Source organism: Sminthopsis crassicaudata, chromosome 2, assembly GCF_048593235.1.
Source record: "Sminthopsis crassicaudata isolate SCR6 chromosome 2, ASM4859323v1, whole genome shotgun sequence".
Taxonomy (NCBI): Eukaryota; Metazoa; Chordata; class Mammalia; order Dasyuromorphia; family Dasyuridae; genus Sminthopsis; species Sminthopsis crassicaudata.
In genome coordinates, this window is record NC_133618.1 from 453485144 (window position 1) to 453507430 (window position 22287).

Sequence of the window (22287 nt, forward strand, 5' to 3'; positions counted from 1 at the left end):
TACCAGAATCACAACTAATCAAGCCATAATTCAACAGAGTTTAGCTGTTTTAAGCAAGCTAGTGAAAAGATCACCTGCATTAGAATGCACTTTACAGCTTAGGAAGTAAGAATTTAGTCATGCCATGACCCATATGCCAAGTCCACTCCTTTCTTTTTATTTTTTACTATTAGGTGATACCCTGTATTCCAAAGCTATGCCCTGAACTTGGAATAATAAGGTGCACTCACCCTCTGAATGAATTTTGCTGTAGCTAAATCACAAAATTGGCCCAAGCCAGTCCCAGGTGGTTCTCTGAGCTTGGACAAGCACCTATTCAGTTCTTGAAGCCATGCTATGAATAGACCTTTTGTCACTAAGCAAATTTGCTTTGTTGCTATTATATCTCACCATATGGTTCTTTATCTAATCACAACTATATATATATATATCAGTGTCTTGGATCTCCTTGGTTCTGGAGGAGACTCCAGCATGCATGCCTAATTTCCTTCCTCTAAAGGAATAAAGGCTTTTTGTCTATAACCCCTGTGAGAAATTTGGTATTTTATTTTATTTTTCAGAATAAACAGTTGGTATATAACCTTTGTGACTCTCTGATCATTTATTTTCAAGGTTGACAGTAAATCAATGGTTGTGATTAACAACTTTTTATGCTAAAGGAGAAATTCAATTCTATAGATTGGGATAATATTAAAACACAGATTTTAGGAATTGAGCAAGTAGAGCAAAATTTAGAAGAATATGAAGGAAATAAGAAAGGTTTTAAAAGACTCTGGAGGGGTATTTTTAAAAAGGAGAAGCTACAGTTAAAACATATTGGAAAAAAAGATTTTTGATTTCATGGAAATAAGGAGGACATAGGAAAGTTCATAGGTTTTTTGTTTTGCTTTTTAATAGAACTATTATAATGAGATTTTGCAGCTGGACATTCCCAGGCTCCAAAGCAGGGGGATGGAAACATAAAGCTGTCTCTTGTCTTTCACCATTTCATTCTAAGAGCAAGTAATAGAACAAGAGCTTGATCAGGTTCTTTAGGTAATCTGAAAATAAATAGGGAAAAAAATAAAGGAAACTGGGAATTGCTACCATGTATCTCTAAAAATAAGTTAATTGAGAGCAATGGGTTCTCATACTTGAAGTGCCAAAACTTTCTGAGAGTTTAAATGTTGCCATTAGTGGTTATAAAACCTAGGTTTAATTTGGTGAAATATGTCCTGAAACTAAATCAGAATGTGGTGTAAGTGTACTATTCTATTAGGATAATTATGATAAATCAGAATTCAAGACAAGTCTTTTGGAAAAAAAAAAAAAAAGGTTTTTATTACCAAATCTTTGCCATTGTTTTCTTCTTTTGTTGAATTCCTTCCGATTTTTATCCTTATGTAAATGCATTTAACATGACTGCTTAGTTGACTGTCTTGCCCGATTTCTGTAAGATTGTTTTTCCTTCTTCTTCTTTATTTTTAATGTTTTGAATTTGAATTTTATTCATAATCTTCCACCATCTCCTTCATACACTTTTCACAAACTAGCCTGTTTTAAGCAGCGTTGCTTCTGGCTGTATGATTCTCTCATTGGTAGGCCGGTTTTGCTTACAAAGGGCTCTGATTCTCCTTGATGTGGGAGTGCATTTACAGCTTTATTAATTTTAATATTTAGGTCTTTTTAAATTCACGTTCCTCCCCGCCCCGTCCCCCCATTAACTTGTTTAAACAGAGCAGAATATCGTTGTGTTGAGGGCGTTCAATGTTTCTGCTTTTCTTTCTTCCTTCTAACTTCGCGCTACTTTGACATTTGCTCGGAGTGGCGGCGTCTCGCTACACTAGCCCGCAGACGGAGGAAGAGGGGGGAGGAGGAAGGGGGGAGCACCGGAAACTCCGGCTTCCTAATCTCCTCCTCGAAAACACAATCTCGAGGGGTGTCAGACGCTCTTCCCGGAAGCCTTTCCCGCTCCGCGGAGCGTCTGGAACCCGCAGCCCGCGCGCGGCCCCTCCGTTCTCCCGCCGTCAGCCCTCCGTCTCCTTCCCCGCCTCCCGCGGTCCCGCAGTGCGGAGACGGCGCCAGCACTAGCCTGAGCGCGAGCCGAACGGTAAGAGACGGCAGGATTCCGTTCTGGCTCCGGAACCCGAGGGGAACGGCACCGGGTTTCCTTCCGGGCCCTTGGGCGCCGGAGCACGGGCCTGCGCAGTTTGCGCCGTTTCACTTTCGCCACAGAGGCGGGGCCCGCTGGGATCCCGGACCGTTGGGCCGTCATGAGGGGCTGACGTGACATTAGTGTCGGCAGGAGGCTGGCTGCGGAGAGGTCATGGTCGGGCTGGAATTGCTGTACGCCTCGGCAGCGCCGGGGATCACCTGCCGCCAGGATGCGCTTGTGTGCTTCGTGCACTGGGAGCTCATCAGCGAGGGCTATCAAGGCCTGGGTACCGGCGACCAGGTACGGCCCCTTCCCTCCCCGCTCCCTCTCCCCCTCCCTTTGCCCTTCCCCCGCCCAGCTAAGCCCCTCCCCCCGGGCACCTGGCGCATACGCGCACCCCTGTACCCCGACTTCTTGCAAGTGCTGTCTGTTCTGTTGTGTGGTCCTGGGGGCAGATATGGCCGCCGCTACATAGACACCTTTACCTTCGACCAGGTGCGACCGGACCCATACACACAGACACACCTGGGACCCATACACACAGACACACCTGAGTCCCCTCAAGAAAGCTGTGCCGCACACTCCTCCCAACCGTCCGTGTCCATTCCCAGGCGGCCACACACCGGCTCCCCGGAACTGGGCATGGATGTCTCCTGGTATGCCCCCACCCGTAACGACCCTCCTCCCCACACCCACCTGCCCCGGAACCGGACGTGGATGCTGCCGCGCCCCCTCTCCCCCTCCCCTCCTTCTCATGGTGGCACTCTGCCGTACAGCATACGGCGTCCGCCTAACTTGTCTGAGCTTTTCCGCTGGCTCTTCCTCTCCCCATTTCCGTCCCTGCATCTCCCAAATTCGGTTCCGTGTCAGCGAAGGCCCACTTTCTGTGAGCGACTTTTCCAGTCCTTTTTACTCTTATGAGACTATCCCCGACTTATCCTGTGGAACCTTATCTGCACTTAGGGTTGTCTCTCTCCGGAGGCCGGAGCTTCTTGAGAGCAGGTGCTGTTTTTTGCCTTTCTTCGGTTTAGCAGAGTCCTCTCAGATGGTATTTGTTAAATACAGGTGACTGACTTAGGAAACAGGTATGGAAGGCCTTCTTCCAGTGGGCGCGTTCTTCTGCCCCCTGCACACTCGCACTACTGCCCCTTCCCGGCTTCACATGCTCACATAAGTTCTCCTCAAGTTGGAATAGAACCATAGGTTTGGAGATGACTTTTAATTCTCATTTAGAGGAGGAAATGCTGGCCCAACAATGAAGTGTTTGCCCAGTCTATATTCAGAGGAAGCTCTTTTATCATCTTTATAGGTTCAGAGTGGCTTCTGGCGCCCAAACACCCTCAGTTTTCAGTTACCTCCTTTCAACATTCTTATCTGGGACCAGGCCCAACAGCCTCCCCAAAACACACGCACACATCAGCCTCTCCACCTTTTCCGAACAGGTCCTCCACACGGCCAGACTTGTTTTCTCCCTTTCACTGGACTTCCTCAATTGCAGCTATTCCTGGGCATATGCTTAGGGGATACAGTTTCTTTTCTTTTTTCTTTTGAGTTCCTTGTCATTTTGAGTCCAAGAGACAGTCAAGGATGCTATCATGGGGATGGAATGATAAAAGCATCACTGAAGTTTCTTTTTATTTTGAGTCAAATCAAATCAATAGATTTTGAGTTTTCCACCTAATCTCTCTTATTGTTGTTTAGCACCAGAGAAAGAAACTGTTCTTCCTTGAGGAAAAGATTCAGTCCTTGTTTCTCTAATTTTTTATTTATTTTTTTACTCCTATTCCTGATCCTGTTTCAAAATCAGCCCCTTTATGATGGATCCAGGTATAGAATGAGACATGTTTTTAGACATAGGCAGTATGGGAGTTGTTGTTTGCTTGAGTATGCTTGTGTGCTAGAAGGATTTTTCTTTTTCTTTCCCCCCTCCATCCCCAGTTTGAAGAGATTATAGAGAAAAGAAGGTTAAAGATAATTTCCTTAACCCATATCACTTCCCTCATCTCCCATAAGGAAAAAACAAAAGAATAAAAGGTCATTGAAGCAGTTTTAAAATGCACATTGGAGAACAGAAGGAAAATCAGAAACAGACCATGACAGATTTGTTACATATTAATTTTATTGTATGTTTAAAAGAAAAAACAAATTATATACATGATAGAATTATGTATGAAATTACAAATTTCTTTCTAGTATGTTGCAGAATGAAAATGCTTGTTTTATATTTAGTGTTTAAGTTCAGGAAAAAAAAGTTTAAATCAGCCCCTTTGAAAATAATTAACATTTGGACTCCAAATTAATGTCATGGGTTTTCACCTTCTCTTCGTTTATGTGTTATCCTTCGATAAAGACAGACAGATGTCTCTAGCTTTTGAGATTCATTTAGGGACTTGTGTTTTGTTTTCCACCTTTTTGGTAAGTACACAAAATAAAATTTGGATCGACTTGTTCTGTAGACTATATTCACTTTTCTTGGAAAAGAGCTGACCATAGTTAGAACTGAGCAGATGTACTTAACCTAGATGTGCGAATTTACCAATTGGACAATTCTCTATTAACATGTTTGGAGGATGACCCTACTTAACTCTGCTGGCTCAATCTGTAGGTGTGGGCAGAGAAGGGAGGAGAGATCAGAGGGTTAAGCAGGATGAGGAGGATGATTCTTGGGCGGTGGAGAGAGAGGAAGGAGGTGTGGAGATTGCTAGATCTAATCGCCTGATGGCAAGACCAAGAATAAAGACTTTTGCTTATCCTGACTCCAGCTGATTCTAAGATATCCAGGGTCTCAACATCTTTCCCTTCTCGCCACGTTGGTGGAAGGGGGTGGGAAAATGGAGGAACCAGAGTGTCCTTAGTAAATGTTTGGTAGCAACAGTTATTAAATATTATTTGAAAGAAATTATTTAGTAAACTGAAAGGTACTCTCAAATCAAAATCTTTTTAAAATTTTACCTTTTCCATACTTTATTAACCAATTAATAATAGCTCACATTTCTATGCTTTACAAATGCTGTTTTGACCACAGTAAAGGATACAGATAATAGTACTCCATTTTATATTATAGATAAGAAACCTGAGTCTCAAGAAGGGAAATGACTTCTATAAGGTCACCGTAGCTAGTAATTACCGGACCTGGGATTTCTAAATCCAGATCTCATAACTCCAGATTCTATTGTATCATGTTGATTGTCCCCAATTTGCTAGAATGTTACAATTTTTTATCCAATGATTTGGATGGGAGATGGGATAATACCATAGGATTATAGATCTAGACCTGGAACAGATTATAAAGACAATCATCTGGTTCACACTCCTTTATAAATGAGGAAGCCAAGGTGAGAGATTAAGGGAATTGACCAAGTAATACAGATAGTAAATGAGAAAGAAGGGATTTAAACCTAAGATCTTGACTCCAAATCTAAGGCTCTGTCCATTATACAATAGTGCCTCTAATGTAAACTACAATAAGCTTTTTTGTTGGTGGTTTTGAGGGGTGTTTTATTTTGGTTTATTTTTTCCATTAGTATTATCCAAGGTTATAGACTGAAGTTATCCTTATCAAATGGTTTAACTCTGAGAGAATAGGATTTAATAGATAGAACCTCCTCAGGAAGAGCAAAGAGGTTAAGTGACTATATCAGGTTACATATAGTTAACTATATCAGGTGACTATCAGGTCACATAATAGATAGTGACAGAACTGAGATTGATGTATGGTTCTAACTCTTAATCTAGTGTTTTTGTTTTGTTTTGTTTTGTGGAAAGAACAAGTGAGGAGCTATATTAGGTGATTGTTAAAAAGCACATTCAAGTTCAAGATTCTGTATATAGAGGCTTTTTTTTTTTTTTTAATTATTCTTAATGATAGTAACCTCTCTGGAATGAGGATTTCATTTGTAAGCTGTCCTTAGCCATGATCTTTACAAATGAGATATAGGTTTTAGTTCCAATGCTTTTTGACAGTTTAAAATGAGACAAGTCATCACTTCCTCTTCCTGTGTCTCAGTCCTTAATTGTAGAATGATAAACTTGAACTAAATTATCTCTACGATACCTCCCAATTGACCCAGCAGTCTGCGATGATGAGATATGTGAGTCTTCTGGAAAGAACCCAGAAACAAACTGATTGCCAAACTATAGTATTACTATTCTAAACTTTCTATCCTTCAGTAGACTTAGGGCAATAATAGACACAGAGAAGTTACAAAGAGACAAATTTCGGTTCAACATAAAAAGTGACTTTCTAACCATTAGGTATGTTCAACAATAGACTGTTTTGGTTTATAGCTCTCTGACACTAGAAGTGTTTATACAGAAACTACATGACTACTACTTAGGAATGTGATTAGCAAATATTCGTGCTTAAGCTAGGTGGATTAAACTAAATGAGATTCTTGGAATTTATAAAGTTCTCTCATTCTAGAATTGAAAGTATTCATAAAGAAATAAACCATTTCCTTGTCTCTAGGGTTCCTGAATTGGAAGTACCTCAAAGACTACTGCAGTTGGCACCCAAACAGAAATCCCCATTCAGTCCCTGTTCCATTTTATTAATTTTTGGTAATTAATTAATCACTTCAGAAAAAAATTTTACTCCAAATTTAAACATCAAAAAAAAAAAAAGGTATTTCCATAAATACACAGCAAATGAAAGAGCTGAGTTGATGTGAAATCATGAATCTCCATTTCATACTACTTGCTTTAAAAAAAAGTATATAACAAATTTTACATGTTTTATCAGAGCTTACTCCTGGACTTCCTTCTGTTCTCTTCTGTGCATTTTAGAAAATATTTCAATGGCTCTCTTTTTTTTTTACAAGTCTTTTTTTAACCCTTAGACTCCCAGCCTTCCCATCACCATTAAAAACCAAGAGAAAGGAAAAAAAATTTTGACAAATAAGTAGAGTAAATTTATATAGTGGCTGTATTCAGGAATGGACGTTTCTTTCTTCATGTTGTATACATTACCTCTTTGTTAGAAGTTGTGCAATATTTCATTGTAGGTCCATAGGAAAGTCTGTCATTTGTCTTTGAAAATAGTTTTTTTTTTATAGTGTTGCAATTTTATACTAATTTTTCTCCTGGTTAGTTCTGCTCACTTCACTCTGCATTTGTTCATATTATCCAAGATTCTCTAAAATCCTCTCTTTCGGGATTTTAAAAATACAATACTGTTGTTCCAATCATATACCACATATACCACAATTTGTTCAGCCATATCCCAGTTTCTTAAAAGGTCATTTTGACCTTTGATTTTCCTTTTTCTTTTAATTCCTTTTCTGAGATTAGGAAGTTTATTTTACCTGTTTCTCTTCCCTCACCTGAATTATTCTCCTGTTCCCACTTATTTCTCTGTTGAATTTGATATAAATACCAAACTCTTTAGGTGTCTGTTTAACCTTTTGTTAATCATTTCATATATTGCTCACTTCCCAAACCAATTCCCCCCATTTTCATATACTCTGCAAGTATGAGAAATAACAAATTCTACCCTTTCTTCATTTATTAGTGTATTTTTTTATATTCCCACCTCTTTTCCTACTCTCAAGCCCTCAGAAAAGAACCAAAGCATCCTTATTTCTCTTATTTAACTCCTTCATTATCCTTTGAAGATACTAAGGTTCTGAAAGGATACTTATTTCTTCTCCCCAACCTGTTAGCACTTTGTTATCAACTGGCCCTTTCAAACTACTTGAATAAATTTCCCTTTAAGTTCTCTAAATTCTTATGTTAATATTTTTAAAATTCACAGCTCTCATCTTTTCATTAGAAATGCTTGAAAATCCTCTATTCCATTTTAGGACTATATTCAGTTTTACAGGGTAAGTTTTTTTTTTTTTTTTAATTGTAAATTCTCTCTTTGGCCTTTTAAAATGTTGTATTCCAAGATCACATTTAGATCTTTTTTTTTTTTTTTTTTTTTTTTGGTAGAAGCTTTGAGGTCTTAGGAAATCTTGACTATAGTTCCTTAGTATTTGAACAACTTTTTGAATATATATATATATATATATATATATATATATATATATATATATATATTTTTTTTTTTTTTTTTTTTTTTTTTTTTTTTTTCCCTATCTGGGAGCTCTGAAATTTGGTTCCTGGGACTTTTCACTTTTTTTGTTTTGTTTCATTTTTTTTAAAGTAATGTTTAGTGAATTTTCTCTTTGTCCTTTGGTTCTCATAAATCTGAACAGTTTTCAGTCATTATTTCCTGAAAGATACATGTCTCTGGCCTATATCTGGCAGTGCTAGCATTGGCTTTGCTGTTGACACTCTTTCCTATTGCCCGTTAGGCTTTTAACTAATACATAGTTCTGAGGTGGAAAAATTAATTTACTATAGTTTTTCATTGGATTTCTTGATCATTAATCAGTCTGGCACAAACTTCAGGGTTTTGCTTGAAAGGAATATGGATGCTGGGCATTCTGTCTCCCGTCAGGCCTCCCTTCATTTTCTTAAAATGGGACAGGCCTTGGCTTTCCATTGCTGAGAAGATAATAGTATTAGTTTAGTTTCCATTCTATGCATTAGAAGATTTTTTTTTCACCTACCTGAGATATAGAGATGCTGATTTAACAAGTAGAATCAATTATCTTTATTTTAAAAAGAGATCCATATTGGAGACAGGGATTAAAAGCTACAAGCTTGTGTTATAAAGAAAAATTAAAGGGAACCCTGACTATAATAATACCTTGTCTCTTTCAGAACCTCTGAATCTCTGAAGTAATCTTCAGATACTTAAAATTGAAATGTTAAAATCTAAGAAGCTTCTTTTTTTTCTCTCTTTTACTTTCAGTAAGCTATTGAATTTTACTTGTTTCCTTCAGTTTCATTTCTGCCCTTTTCAAGCCTCTGAGGCTACTTTTATTTCAGGCAGATCATTCTAAAAATATTCCAGGGATTTTTAGCTATTTGGGGTCTACAGCATTCCAGCTGTTTGATTTTATAGCCCCTTTTTACCACTTAACTCCTCCTTCTGAAAGTGCTGTTATGATCTGTATTTTTAGAAAATGTACTAATATATTTAAGAATTTTTTTTCATTTCCTTAAAAAAAAATTATTGCATTTGGGGTATTGCAAGACCAAGGCTGGGAACCCTGAGCTATACAAATACTGACACTCACCTAATCAGTGTATTGTAGCAGAAAGAAGATTGGAGGCCTGGGTTCAGTTCTGGTTTTTCCACTGGCTAACAAGGTGGCTTTAATCAAGTCACTTCACTATGTCTTGATCTTTTAAGAGGTTTGAAACAAATTATTCCTAGTGTTCCTTCTAGTATCAACAAGAATCCTATATCTTTAAATAAATCTTTGAAAAATCAATGCAAGATCTCTAATTATACCCCTGAAAACACAAATAACTTTCATGCAAAGCATAGAACTTCCATAGTTGCTAATATGGAAAATAGATCTGATTATCTTTATTCAGAGAGAGAATCTTTCTTGGAATAGGAGTTCAAAGCCATGGGCAATTTGATTAGAGAAAAGAACTGCCTAAGTGAGTGTGTGTGTGTGTGTGTGTGTGTGTGTGTGTGTGTGTGTGTGTGTGTGTGTGTGTGTGTGTGTATTTTTTTTTTCAATTACTGTTCTACCTACTCTTTTATAATGTGGTGAGTTTTTGCACAGAGCAAATTTTAATGGTGTTGCCCTTCTGTTTCCATTTTGGAATCTAACCGGAATATCCAGGAATTTAAATGTTTTTTAAACCATTAGAACATGCAGTTATCTTGCTTCTAAATTCTAAAAACTTTCATTTTTGCTTATATCCTATCCATTATATCTTCACAGCCAGGTCCAGATGATAAGAAATCTGAGCTGCTGCCATCTGGATGGAATGCCAATAAAGATCTGTATGTCCTTCGCTATGAGACCACAGATAAGTCAAAGGAACTCCTTCTGAAGGCCATCATGGTGGATGATAGCATGATTATCAATGCTTTGGTAAGTTCTCTGCAGTTAAGCCCAACCCTACAGTAGTCTGCTAAATGGAGATATGACAGCCAGCCAGATGCAATGGATTGAGCATCTACTTAGTTTGCTAAAGTTTCAAGTTCTATGTTCAAGGGGATGGGAGGGAGGCAGGCAGGCAGGACTTCCATGGTAAGGGAGGAAGGTCTCTTCTTTCAGTTTAAACAAAAGCTCAAAAGGGATCTGACCAAAAACTTTATAAACACAAGTGCTGTGTGAACAGTGTAAGGCTAATCATCCAGATTCCACAACACATTCACACACACCCAAATTGATTCAATCAAAACCCAAATTTAAGCAGAATAATATTTTATGGTCATTGTTAGCTCCATAAGAACAGTGCTATAAATGGCATTGTTATGATTTGGTTATAAAAATCAATGGTGTCATTGCAGAAGATCAGTCAGGGCAACAATGTCTGAGTTGTAACCAGTACTAGAGAGAGGCAGTATGCTATCATGGAAAGAGCATACTAGATTTGGAGATAAAAGACTTGGGTTCCATTCCTAGCTCTTCTCCTTAATTATGTGACCTTAAGCAAATTATTATACTCCTTTGTGTAAAATGAAGGGGTTGGACTAGATAATCATGAAATCTACAGTTGATTGACACTTAAAAGAAATAGATTTAGGATTAAGAAAAGGAAGTCCTACTGTTATATACAGCAGTAAGTAAACATAGAAAACTTATTTCACCTAAGAAGTGGGGGAAGTGAAACAGATGTCAGGCAGTAACCTGAAGTACTTTATTAGTGTCCATCTGACGCTAAGAGCCAAAATACTTTACCCTAGAGGAAATTTCTGAAAAACCAGATGAAATCTTAAGTTGAGTCCCGATGTCCTTGTACTAGAATTGTTTTCATCTTTGGAAAAATCCCTGAGAATTCAGAAAACTGGGCATCCTTTAAACTGAATAAAAAACAAATGAGGGAAGGAAATTGCCTTAGAGATACCCCTTTGAATTTATATATTCACTTTTCTTTCCACTGGAAGCATGAAGCCAGAATAGTCATGCCCAGAGCATAAGACAGAATCAGAGAAAATAATTAGAACTGAATCTTTGCCATTCCAATGCTTCAGAAACTCTCAAATTTTATTTTAGGACTCTTTTCAACCAGTCTCTTAAATGTCTAGATAATTGGGGGTGGTATGACCTGGATTCCTGCTAGGATTCTAGCAACCTCCTTCTGACTCCCTAACTTTTCTTTCCTTTTGCCATTCCCCAGGAGTGTAAGTCACAACAAGTGGTGGACTTGACCTTGAACGTGGAGGATTATGTGGATGGTGAACACCTGGGTAACTTCCACAGGTACTCCCAATAATTGCCCCTCCAGGCCACTCAAATAGGGTAAGAAGAGATCAGACAATCAGTGGAAAGATAATGTGGGATAATAATGGGGTAGAGCTGGGTGAGAATGAGACAATCCAAATAATTGTTTGAAACTAACATAGGAATATGTTCCTCCCAGATGCTGTCATAGCTCTTAGTTATCTGTAAAATATTAGCAGCAAGTTTCAGGTTGGATTTTCCCAAAATGGTTCTGGGATGTCCTTAATAAGGTAAATTTATTAACCCTCAAATTGTATAATATATTCAGTTTTCCTAAAGCTCAAATTTGATTATGTCACTCATTGCCTTCAGGAAGTCTAGGCTCCTTAGTTTGTCATCTTTGACATCCCTCACAATCTGGCCCCAGCCTACCTCTCCTGCCTCAGTACTAATTCTTTCACAATTTAATCCTGCAGTAAAGAATTATCAAACATTCTTCAAACACTTCTTTGGTTTTCATATTTCTATATCCTTATTCACGTCATTCCCTCTTTTTACAATCTGATTCTTTCCCATCTCCAAACTGACATGTTTCTATCCATTCTTTTATCATCCAGATCATATTCAAGGCATATCTCCTCCATTTCTCTCTCTTAACTTTTCCAAACTCTGATACATTTTCCCTTTGTATCCCCTTAGCACTGTATTTGTACCTCTCTTGTGGGACTTTTTCAATTCTGAATTATGAGTTATTTCTGTGCCTGCCTAATTTCCTGAGTTGGATACTTCCTGAAATTCAGGGACTGTCTCTGATTTATATTTGTCCCCAGAGTACCCAATAAATTTTTGTTGAATTAAATTGAATTTAGCCATTTATTAATTATGTACTATATCCTTAGAATTATTTGCAGTGGAAATATAATAGAAAAGAAATCCTTGAAAGAGAAATTTAATAAAATACCATATATTCCTGGGCAGACCAACTTTCTATGTTCTTTTTTCTGAAATTATATAAGCGCCTAAAATGATATTGTTAAAAGCTTATTCTTGAATTCTAACTAACCTCAAAATAGACTAACTACTCAGAAGGGAATATTGAGGGAAATTAATTGTTATGGTGCTTGTTTCTTTTGAATAATCTGGGCAAGTTTCCTTTGCCAACCCATTACCATGGATGTTTGAGAGTTGGCAATGGATGGGACCTATATTTTGATTAGATCCCCTCTCCCTCTCTTGTCTTTTATAACTATACACCCAAGGAAGAAATAGAGAAGAGCTAGTATAAAAGAACATCCACAATCTGGAAAATACGATAGACTAGTAATTTTAATCTTTCTATTTTCTTATCTCTACCATGCTTTAAAGACTTGTGCCAGTCAGACCACAAATATTTATAGATGGTGAGGAATAAGTGAGTATCAAGATGCTTTACTCCTCTCACTGCACCTGAAGTAATAAGCTTCTTTTGCTACTGCCAAATTAGTGTAAAACTGGAGAGATAAAACTGTCCTTATTAATAACCAGCAGTTCAATCAACAGAGTGAAAAAGGAAATACCTTTATTTGCACTTTGTCTTTGCTCAGTTCGCATCTGCAAAGTTTGCAGAATCAAATTTTAGGAAGAACATTGGTAAATTGTTTCTTTTCAACCAGGATGGTTTCTAGTCTGTGAACATCTCAAACTAGGAATAACTTCAAGAGATTGGGAGTGTTAAGTTTAGAAAACTAACAGTACTTGGTGGTATAGTAGGATTTTCTTCAGATAGCTGAAACTATCATTAGGAAAGAGCAAAAGTTTGTTCTGTGTGACTCCAAAGGCAAATCTGAAACCAATGGGGGAAAAGTTTGGGGGAGTCCGAATTTAGGGGAAATTTTTTTTTTTTTTTTTAGCAATCAAAATTATCTTAAATGGACTGCATCCAAAAAAAAAGTCAATTAATAGAATCCCAGAGCTTAAAAATACCTCAGATTATTTAATCTCAACCTACACCTAAACAGAAGTCTCCTTTGTAACCATTGAAAGAAAACTAACTACAGACATCACTGGAGAAGTACTTAAGCACAAGCAATATGAACACTTGCTGGAAATGTTATAGATGACTCTTATCAAGAAAATTCAACTCAACATATTAAGTTTGTTCTATGTATGCAAAGCATTATTCTAAGTGTCAGGAATACAATTAAAAAGTCACTGCCTTCAATGAACTTACATTAAATTAGAGGTGTTGCATGTGCACAAGACAAAGTAACAATGTAATTTCAAAGGGAAGAATATGCTAGTAACTAAGGATAACTAAGCAAAGGACTCATATTGAAATTGGTTTGAGAACTGTGCTTTGAAGGAAATTAGGTATTCTAGGGCCAGCTGGATAAAGCATTGGATATGAATTCAGGAAGACCTGAATTAAAATCTAACTTTAGACATTTATTAGCTGTGTGACACTGTGTGACAAAGGCAAGTCACTTGCCTCAATTTCTTCCTCTGTAAAATGAGGTAGAGAATGAAATGCCAAACCACTCTGGTATCTTTGCCAAGGAAACTCCAAATGAGGTCATATCTAAAAATGACTAAAAAGCAAAGTTATTCTATAGGTAGAGGTCATTGGAACTACATTGGGGAGCTATTTGTGCAAAAGCATAGAGATGAAGTAAGATGTCATTAAATAGGAGGCCAGTTTTATTGGAACAGTGTGTATTAATGGGGGGAGGGTGTAAATTGACTAGAAAGTCACATTTTGGAAGATACTGAGCAATAGATTGAGGAATTTATGTTTTGTTTTTGGAGGCAGAACAGAACTACTGAACATTTTGAGTTGGAGGATGATGAAGTCAGACCTGTACTTTGAGGAGATAATTTTGTTAGCTCTGTGGATGTTTGAAGGGGAAAGAAGTTAAAAGTCAAGAGGCAGTTAGTTATACTAGATGATCTCTTAAGATCCTTTACAATTCTGGAATTATATAGTGAAAGACAAATAATATTACAAGAAATCCTTCACCATTGCTTTGAATATTATGAAGTTTTTGAATAAGACTTCATTTCTATAATACAGATTTTCCCAATGACTTGCTAGGTTTTGGGGAGAGACCCTTCCAGTCCAATTCAAATAAAGAAAATATAGGGATCCAAATACCTGATAAGAAATTGTTCTTCAGTAGAATACATGTGTCCTAAAATATTGGAGCTGGAAATAACCTTTCAAGATCACATCCGACTCCTTTATAAGGAAAAGAATACCAGCTTAGAGAGAAGTGGGTATGCCTGAAATCACATACGAAATTATTAGCAGCAGAGCCAGGACTATAATCTAAGTTCCCTAATTCCCATTCCAGAATTTTTCTACCACATGGTTCTTGGGAAGATAATTCTTTCAAGGCCCTTATAATAGCATCCATATCTTACTTCCTGAGCCATTCCAACAATTTGTAAGTGATTGGTAAGAAATACCTGTTCTTCTTTATCTTGTACAGGTGAAGAGAGTTATCAAAGTTATCAAAGGTTTAATGGATACCCAATAAGTTAGAATGAGAAATGAGACTAGAATCTTCTGAAGTCTTTTCTCCTGGCCTGGTTTGAGCCACGCACGTTGACCTGTTCCCTGTAGTTATTATTTGCTTCCCTTCTATACCTTTTCCCGGGTAATGCAGCCTCATGACATAGGATGAACACATAATGGGGAGCTGGTGGGTGACTCCTGGGGGAGCCAACAAGTTGAAAGCTTACAAGGTCTCCATGTGCCACTCAGATCCCCATGTCTCTCCCACCTTAGCTCTTTCTAATGGAATGATAAAGGAGGAAGGGCAACTCAGATGCCGAAGAAGCGTCGCCCAAAAACTCAGAGACGTCAGGCTACTACCTCCTCCATTAAGTGCCACCAGGGGGCCAAACCATATCTGGGAGTCAAGGCTACTCGCCTGCCCAGGAGCTGCCAGAAGGCCCATAGGTCAACTCTCTTTAAAGTTGCTAGCCAGCTATATGTACCTGTATTTGACTACCCCTCTCGATCACACAGGGTCTACAAGAACAGCAAAGAGCTCCAGACAAGGATTGCTTCAGGCCTCATTTCGCCCCTCCGCAACTCTTTGAGCAAAAGTGATTCTTCCACTTCCCCTCGGGAGTTTCAGCCTGCCACTTCTAGAGAATACGACCCTCTCCGTATTCCCCCCCACCATCCACATACCAGCAGACAGCCCCCTTGGTAAGTATAGAACTGACAGCATTTAGCGTAGAGGAGGCAGCAATCATATATCTAACATATATCTAAATTCCAGTACATCTCTCCTCTTAAGCTACCATTACTTGGATATTCATTTGTCCTTACAGTCCTTTTCCTGGTTGGAATAGAGAATTGAATGGCACTTTTGCATCTCATTCTGTACTTTCTATTTACCAGGAAGACCAATAGTAGGCCCCTGGGGACACAAATATTATATAAGACCTATCTATACTTTAGAAGTTTATAGCATTGAAAAGGGGAATGGGGTGGACTATGATATATTTACAAAGAAATATAATATAAAATAGCAGCATGTAATAGGAAGAAAGACATCTAGACTATATTCTAAGAAAAGATGAGGAGAAATATCACTTTTGGCTGGAGGGAAATCAAGGTTAGTGGCTGGCTTCTTCACTTTATTGTTAGTATTCTATCCTCAAATTGTCATAAGTATGACCTGTTTTCATGAACATTTCCCCAAAAAGTTTAACTTGTATATCATAGGTACTTAATAGATACTTGGTGGATTGCATTGGAGGGAGATAGTTATTCCTGAGCTGGGCCCTAAAGAATGAAAAGGAATTGGGAGGAAATACTTTTCAAGGATGGAGCAACCTCCTTAGAATTTTAGGAGTGGGATGGATAAGAGTAGTGAGATCAGAAAAAGTGTTCCAGTTCGTGCTAGACTAGGTGATGTGAGGTGGGGAATAAGGTGAAACAAGGTTGAAAAGCTGGGTTGGAACCAGGTGATGAGAGCCATAAATGGCAGGAGAAAAGAAATTAGATTTTTCTTTTAAGAGGAGGGAGTTACTAAAGTTTTTGAGCAAGAATGGAAATGTATATGAACATTAGGAATATTGTGTTGGCACCTGTGTGATGAGTCTGGAGAAACTGAAGTGATAGAGATAAGTTAACAATTTCTAATTGCCCAGGGGTGTAAACTACACTGGTTTCTGCAGGTGATTTTGAGTTTTTCTATAGAAACTCAAGCAATATAAAAATCCTCCACAATCTACAATAGTATTGTAGATAGGCCAGTGCATTTTTTCTCTAGACCCACAGGTATTTTGTGAGCACCCACTATATGCAAGAACAGCTTTAGGATACAACCCAGCACATTGAAGTTGGATACTAGAGTAGGATTCAAAATCTGAAATTGAGTCCTGGCCCTGAAATTGAAGTCCGGAAGGATTTTAGTCATAGTGTTGCCATTCTATGATCTAAGAAAGTTTCTTCCCCTTTCTGGTACTTAATTTCTCTTCTATAAAACAAGAGGATCGGACTAGATTTCTAAGATCTCTACCAGCCCCAAGATTCCGTAGCACCAGTGGAAATTGAGGGTTCCTGAAACTGTTGGCTTGCTAAAAGAATCGTCAAAGTATTGCCCATAATGAATAGTTTTTTGTTTTTTGTTTTTTTTTTCCCTGAGATAATTGGGATTAAGTGACTTGCCCCCAGGATCACCCAGCTAAGGAAGGCGTTAAGTGTCTGAGATTTGAATTCAGGGCTAGTGCTCTATCCCCTCCAATAGCTTTTTTCTAAGTCTTTCTGTTGTATGACAAGTTTTTTGGTGTTGCTTTCTTCAGGTCACAAGACATTTCAAATAAAGAGGTTATAAAGTCAGAACACTTACACAGATCAGTGAAATATTGAAAAATCTCTTGTCACATCAGTAGCATTATATATTCAATAATATGTTGAGATGATAAAGAGAAAAATTAGGATCATTTCCTTGCTCTCAATTAGCTTACAACCTAATTGCAGAGAGTCAAGATGTATACATGTTAAAATAAAACACATACAAGATGTCATTAGGAAATACAGGAAATTATTAAATTAGGGCAAAAGATAGTTTTTGCAGTTTCTCCTAGTTGTTAGGAGAGATTAATGTCTATGGTTGTAAGGCATATAGACAGTCATCCAGAGTTAATGAGACTGATCTGGGCGTTGAAGAATAGATAGTTTTGGTAGAGGAGAGAGGCCCAATCAATTTGTTGATTGGTCAGCAAATCCTTAAGGTCACCCTCTCAGTTCATCCCTGTGCTCCGTCTTTTGGGACACACGTCTTTTTTTCTCTAGTTAGACTGTGAAGTTCACGAGGGAGAGAGACTGAGTCTTAACCATCTTTGTTTCCCTATCACTTAGCATCTTGTCCTTCTCTTTAAAGGCTGGATATTCTGACTTGTCTTTAAAGGCTGGATATTGTGACTTCAGCTCCTCTTTAGAGCAAAGCCTTCCCCAGTCTTATTGACTTAAGCTTTTTTCCCCTCAAATTCTCCTAGAATATATTGCCTTTATCTCTGATTACAATTCAATCTTGTCTCATATTTAAGTGTGTGTGTGTGTGTGTGTGTGTGTGTGTATTATCTTGTTGTTCCTTTGAAAGGCAAGCATTGTATTTCATGTGCTGAGCATATAACCTTGGTATACTTAGTAGTAAATATAGTTTGAGAGTAGTAAACACAGTTTGAGACTCATTAAATTTTTTTTGTTTGGTATGGGTTATTTTTGTTAATAGTATTGAGTAGGCTAGTTTGATCAGAGTGAAAATGCATGTAAAGAAGGCACTGGAAGATAAAAAAGATGGATTAATATTTTGAGTTGGAAAGGACATTGGCTATCATATATATTCCACATCCATATTATAGATGAGAAAAGTGAGGCCCAGAGAAATTTTGATTTGTCCAAGGTCACACAGGTAGTAGAAGTAGCAAAATCATGATTTGAATCCAGATCTTCTGATTCTAGGTCCAAAGCTAATCTCCACATTGACTCAATAGGGCCCAATTATTTGAAATTGAGAAGTTGGGATATATTATATTAGCTTAGGCAATAAAGGGCATTTGAAGATTTTTGAATGGGGCTAAAAAAAGAAATTAAGAAAGCTGTTCTATTTAAAAAAAACAAAACAAAAAACTTCAACTTGTGGCAGAATGAATTAGAGAAAGAGGGTGGAGGTCTTGAGACCTCTAGCTTTGTATCTTCTAGCACTCATAAGACTTCATTCCATACAATGAGTAGACCACCAAGCTGTCAGGTGAAACAAATGGTAACAGTGGAAAGATATTTGTACCCAAGGAAGAAGGAATCATTTGAGTATGAGAGAGTATAAGTCCAAAAGAAATACATTTCAGCTTCTTATCAATAAAACTCTCCTCCTTTGGGTCTGGTGAATGATAGGATGGTCTCTCCCAAGCAGTGGCAGAAATTCCAAGTCTTGAGTTGTAATCAAACTTTCCTGTTTTGTATGCTTCTCCATATAGCTGTATTCTCTCCTTTCATCCCCCTAACATCCTCCTTTGTCAGCACAGATGTCAGTAATGACATTAATTCCATTATTATAACCTAGCTGCCAAGTTGCTTAGCAACCAAGCTAATGCACTTTTAAGGTGAGGACCCCCACACATGGACTGGAAGGAAAAAAGAAAAAATGGAATAGCAGCATCTGGGCCCTCCCATCTGGCTTTGTTGGATGTTATTTATAGCATATCCCCCAAAGCAAAAGTTGAGGGGAAATCCCAAATCAATAAATGGCAGTCCCTTTTCTTTTTCCCCCTTTCCTACCATGGGTCATTTGGGGCCAAAAGAGCCATAGGCCAGCCAGCTAACAATTTATCTTGATGGCATCTATTTAACAGATGGGCCTCCTTGGTCTATAGAGGCAGCAGGTGACTTGAGTTCTGTGGAAGAAGTAGCTAGCTCCTACTCCTTGGGCTCTTGAGTCCCCAAAACAGTGGATAGAAGATAGAATAATGAATTTTCCACTTCCCAAATTAGCTCATCCCCCTCCCCCATTCCCAAAATATAAGACTTAAAAGTGAATGAGATATCTAATCTAGACTTGCTGTCAGTCATCTGCCTCATGATGTAACTGTATGAGAAAATATGAAGAAAACATTTGGTTGGAATTGGTTATTTAGGGTTCTTTTTTTTTTTTTTGCAAGACTGTTCTGTAAAATGAAGGATTGTAGAAATTGTAGATTTCAGCTTTAACATTCCATGTTCTCAAACTCCTTTCAACCCTGATATTCTTTAGCTTCTGAATATATGTTTCAGTGTGAGGCAGTGAAATGTAATGGCAAGAGGACATTAGGTTGAGTCTCAGAGATCCCAATACTGTCATATCTGTGTGACCCTGGACAAATATATCACTTAACCTTACTATCAGATGGGAATGATGATAACTCAAATACTCCTATATGTTTATATTTTCAAACTTTAAGGTTTACAAAGTCCTTTCCTCACAATTCTGGGCATTAGTTAGATGAAGAAAACTAAAGCTTAAAAAAAAATTAACTTGTCACAGCTAGGATTCAAACCTATAACTTATTGGCCCCCAACTTCAATGGTCATTCTTCTATGTTATATATGACACTTGCTTCTTTTTAAATCTTAATGTGACATAATAATTCAAGTTAATTAGAGGGAGTTCTTCCTTAATCTCCCTCAACAACCCTTTTGTCCAGCTCACAAAAAATTTATTCTTATGTCTAAATTGAGTCCATTCTCTCATAGACAGTGCTTATTTCTCTCCATTCAGACCATCATCAGTGAAGCTGAAAAATTACCAGTGTTGTTCCGTAATCTTAAAAGTCTGAGGCAACCACCCCTTAAGTTTTTTCCTCTCCAGACCAAATGATATCTTTGTCCTTTGCATTAGTGACAGATTTTTTTTTTTTTTTTTAATTCCACCATAGGGCTGACCTTGTGGTGTGGAATAGGGAGACGGGAAAGAGCCTACCATTTTGGGAGGGTGAAATTGTGTTCCTCTTAGGGCCTTTGCTGGCAGAAGTGTGATAGTCACTAAACTTAGTAGGCTCAAGAAAAATCAAAACAAACCCTTATTTGCAAACAAACTTGTTTCATGATATTGCAATAAAAATTTTCATACAACCCATGAATTTCATGCCCTTAGCTAGTAGTCTCCATAGCCATATTCCATATAAATTAAAGAATAAAGAAACTTTGGGCAGTCCCTTTAAGTTTTTGGTAATTTGCTCTATATTCAGATGAATTAATAATCCAAAGAAAATTTTATACCTTGGGAGACTTATTATCTGCCCTCCATCCCTATTCCCCACCCTTCCATTTTTAACAGCATGTTACTGGGGTCTAATCTACTCAGAACCCATCTGGACTTTGTGCCCAGTTGTGAGTGCCACATTTTAGGAGGAACATTGACAAGATGGAACACATCCAGAAGAGGATGACCAGAATGGGAAGGGGACTCAGACACCATCATACAATGATTACTTAAAGGAAATGGGAATGTTTAGCCTTGAGAAAGAGGTAAGAGGTCAGGGCTTGATTGAAATCTTCAAATATCTGAAGAGTTGTTCCTTTGGCTTCACTAGCATCAGTAAAGTTATAAGGAGGCCAATTTCAGTTCTTTATAAGGAAGAATTTGCTAACCAAGGGGAACAGCCAACATTGGGACAGACTGAGGAGGAGCAGACACTCTCCCCAGTAACAAACACTTTCCCCAGTACTATACAGATCATAGATGGTCACTTGTCCAAGGATGTGTAAGACCAGAGGAACAATTAGGATGGGGGGATAAGAGGATAGAACTCATATCTCAGGTATTGGTTGGGCTAGACAGCATCGAAGATCCTTTTCAACTTCCAAGATTCTGTGATCCCATAATAATCTTATCCCTTTGCTTAAAAGCCTATAGCTTTCTTTCATAAAAGAATAGGAGTAGTGATTTCATTCTAAGCTCAGAATACATTTGGTACATCCAGACTGAATATATAAGCCTTTAATCCTGCTTACAGATTCAAAAATCCATTTAGCTTTCCTTCCCCTGGGACTTAGGACTTAATTTGTAATGTTTTCATCAGACTGACCTTGAGCTAGAGGACTTAAAATCACCAAATAGCCATGGATTCAGTTGTGAAAATGGCCAAACTAGATGTGTAGTTTTTATGCCAGTATGCATGTTCATAGATATCTTTGTGTATGTTTATCCTTCCTGCATGCTTCAATATCCTCTAATTATAGATGATTTTTTTTCAATAAAGTAAAAGGGCCTTTGTTTTAATTGTATGCCTTTGTGTGTATGTGTGAGGGTGTATATACACATATATCCCAAGGATTATATATATATATGAGATATGTTGTCCTGCAGTGTCTTAGGGCTTTTAGCATAGGACCTCTTGCAAATGATGCACTAGAAGCTAGCCATGAGTCTACAAAAGTTCTGTAGGAACAAGACACTAGAAGTCCTGAAAATACAAGTTATTCCATGATTAGTTTTTGCTTAGAATCAGATTCTCAAAAGGGATGATTAATCCAGTCTCCTACCTAATCCCTTTTGTAGTATCTCTGACAGGAAAAAGTATTAAAAGGGTCCTTATAACACCAGGAAAGCAAATGTTTTTGACATTTAGGTAATGCAAATAAAGGAAAAGATTGAAAAGGATTGCATTTCTTTTAAATTAATGTTGGCTTGAAAATGCTATTCCTGAATATATCATTAGGATATAGAACAGTGTTTCTCAGCCTTTTTCAGTCACCTAAGAACCTTAAATCTGACAGGGCATATTAAGGTTATCTCTATTTCCTGCCTCCTTCCTCCCTTTGTAATCATTAACAATTATATGTTTTATCCATCTACACATTCACAGCAACATGGTATAGTGGAAAGAGGAATTGCAGTCAGAAAACTAGGTTTTAAGGACTGCTTCTTTTTATTGGTG

At 37.8% G+C, this 22287-nt stretch overlaps 1 protein-coding gene across 5 annotated transcripts in view; it reads left to right on the plus strand.

Annotated features, from left to right (window-relative positions):
• The first annotated feature begins 1879 nt into the window (after positions 1–1879).
• Positions 1880–22287, plus strand: part of PSMF1 (proteasome inhibitor subunit 1) — a 39982-nt gene continuing 19574 nt past the window's right edge. For 3 of the 5 annotated variants that reach the window (XM_074292840.1, XM_074292843.1, XM_074292844.1), the window contains exons 1-4: positions 1889–2434; positions 9925–10077; positions 11330–11412; positions 15383–15568. In XM_074292840.1, coding sequence (XP_074148941.1) covers positions 2306–2434; positions 9925–10077; positions 11330–11412; positions 15383–15568 — 551 coding nt within the window. In that variant the 5' untranslated portion in view covers positions 1889–2305. Of the gene's footprint in view, positions 2435–9924; positions 10078–11329; positions 11413–15382; positions 15569–22287 lie in introns of all 5 variants that reach the window. The other 2 variants (XM_074292841.1, XM_074292842.1) reach the window with 2 other exon arrangements.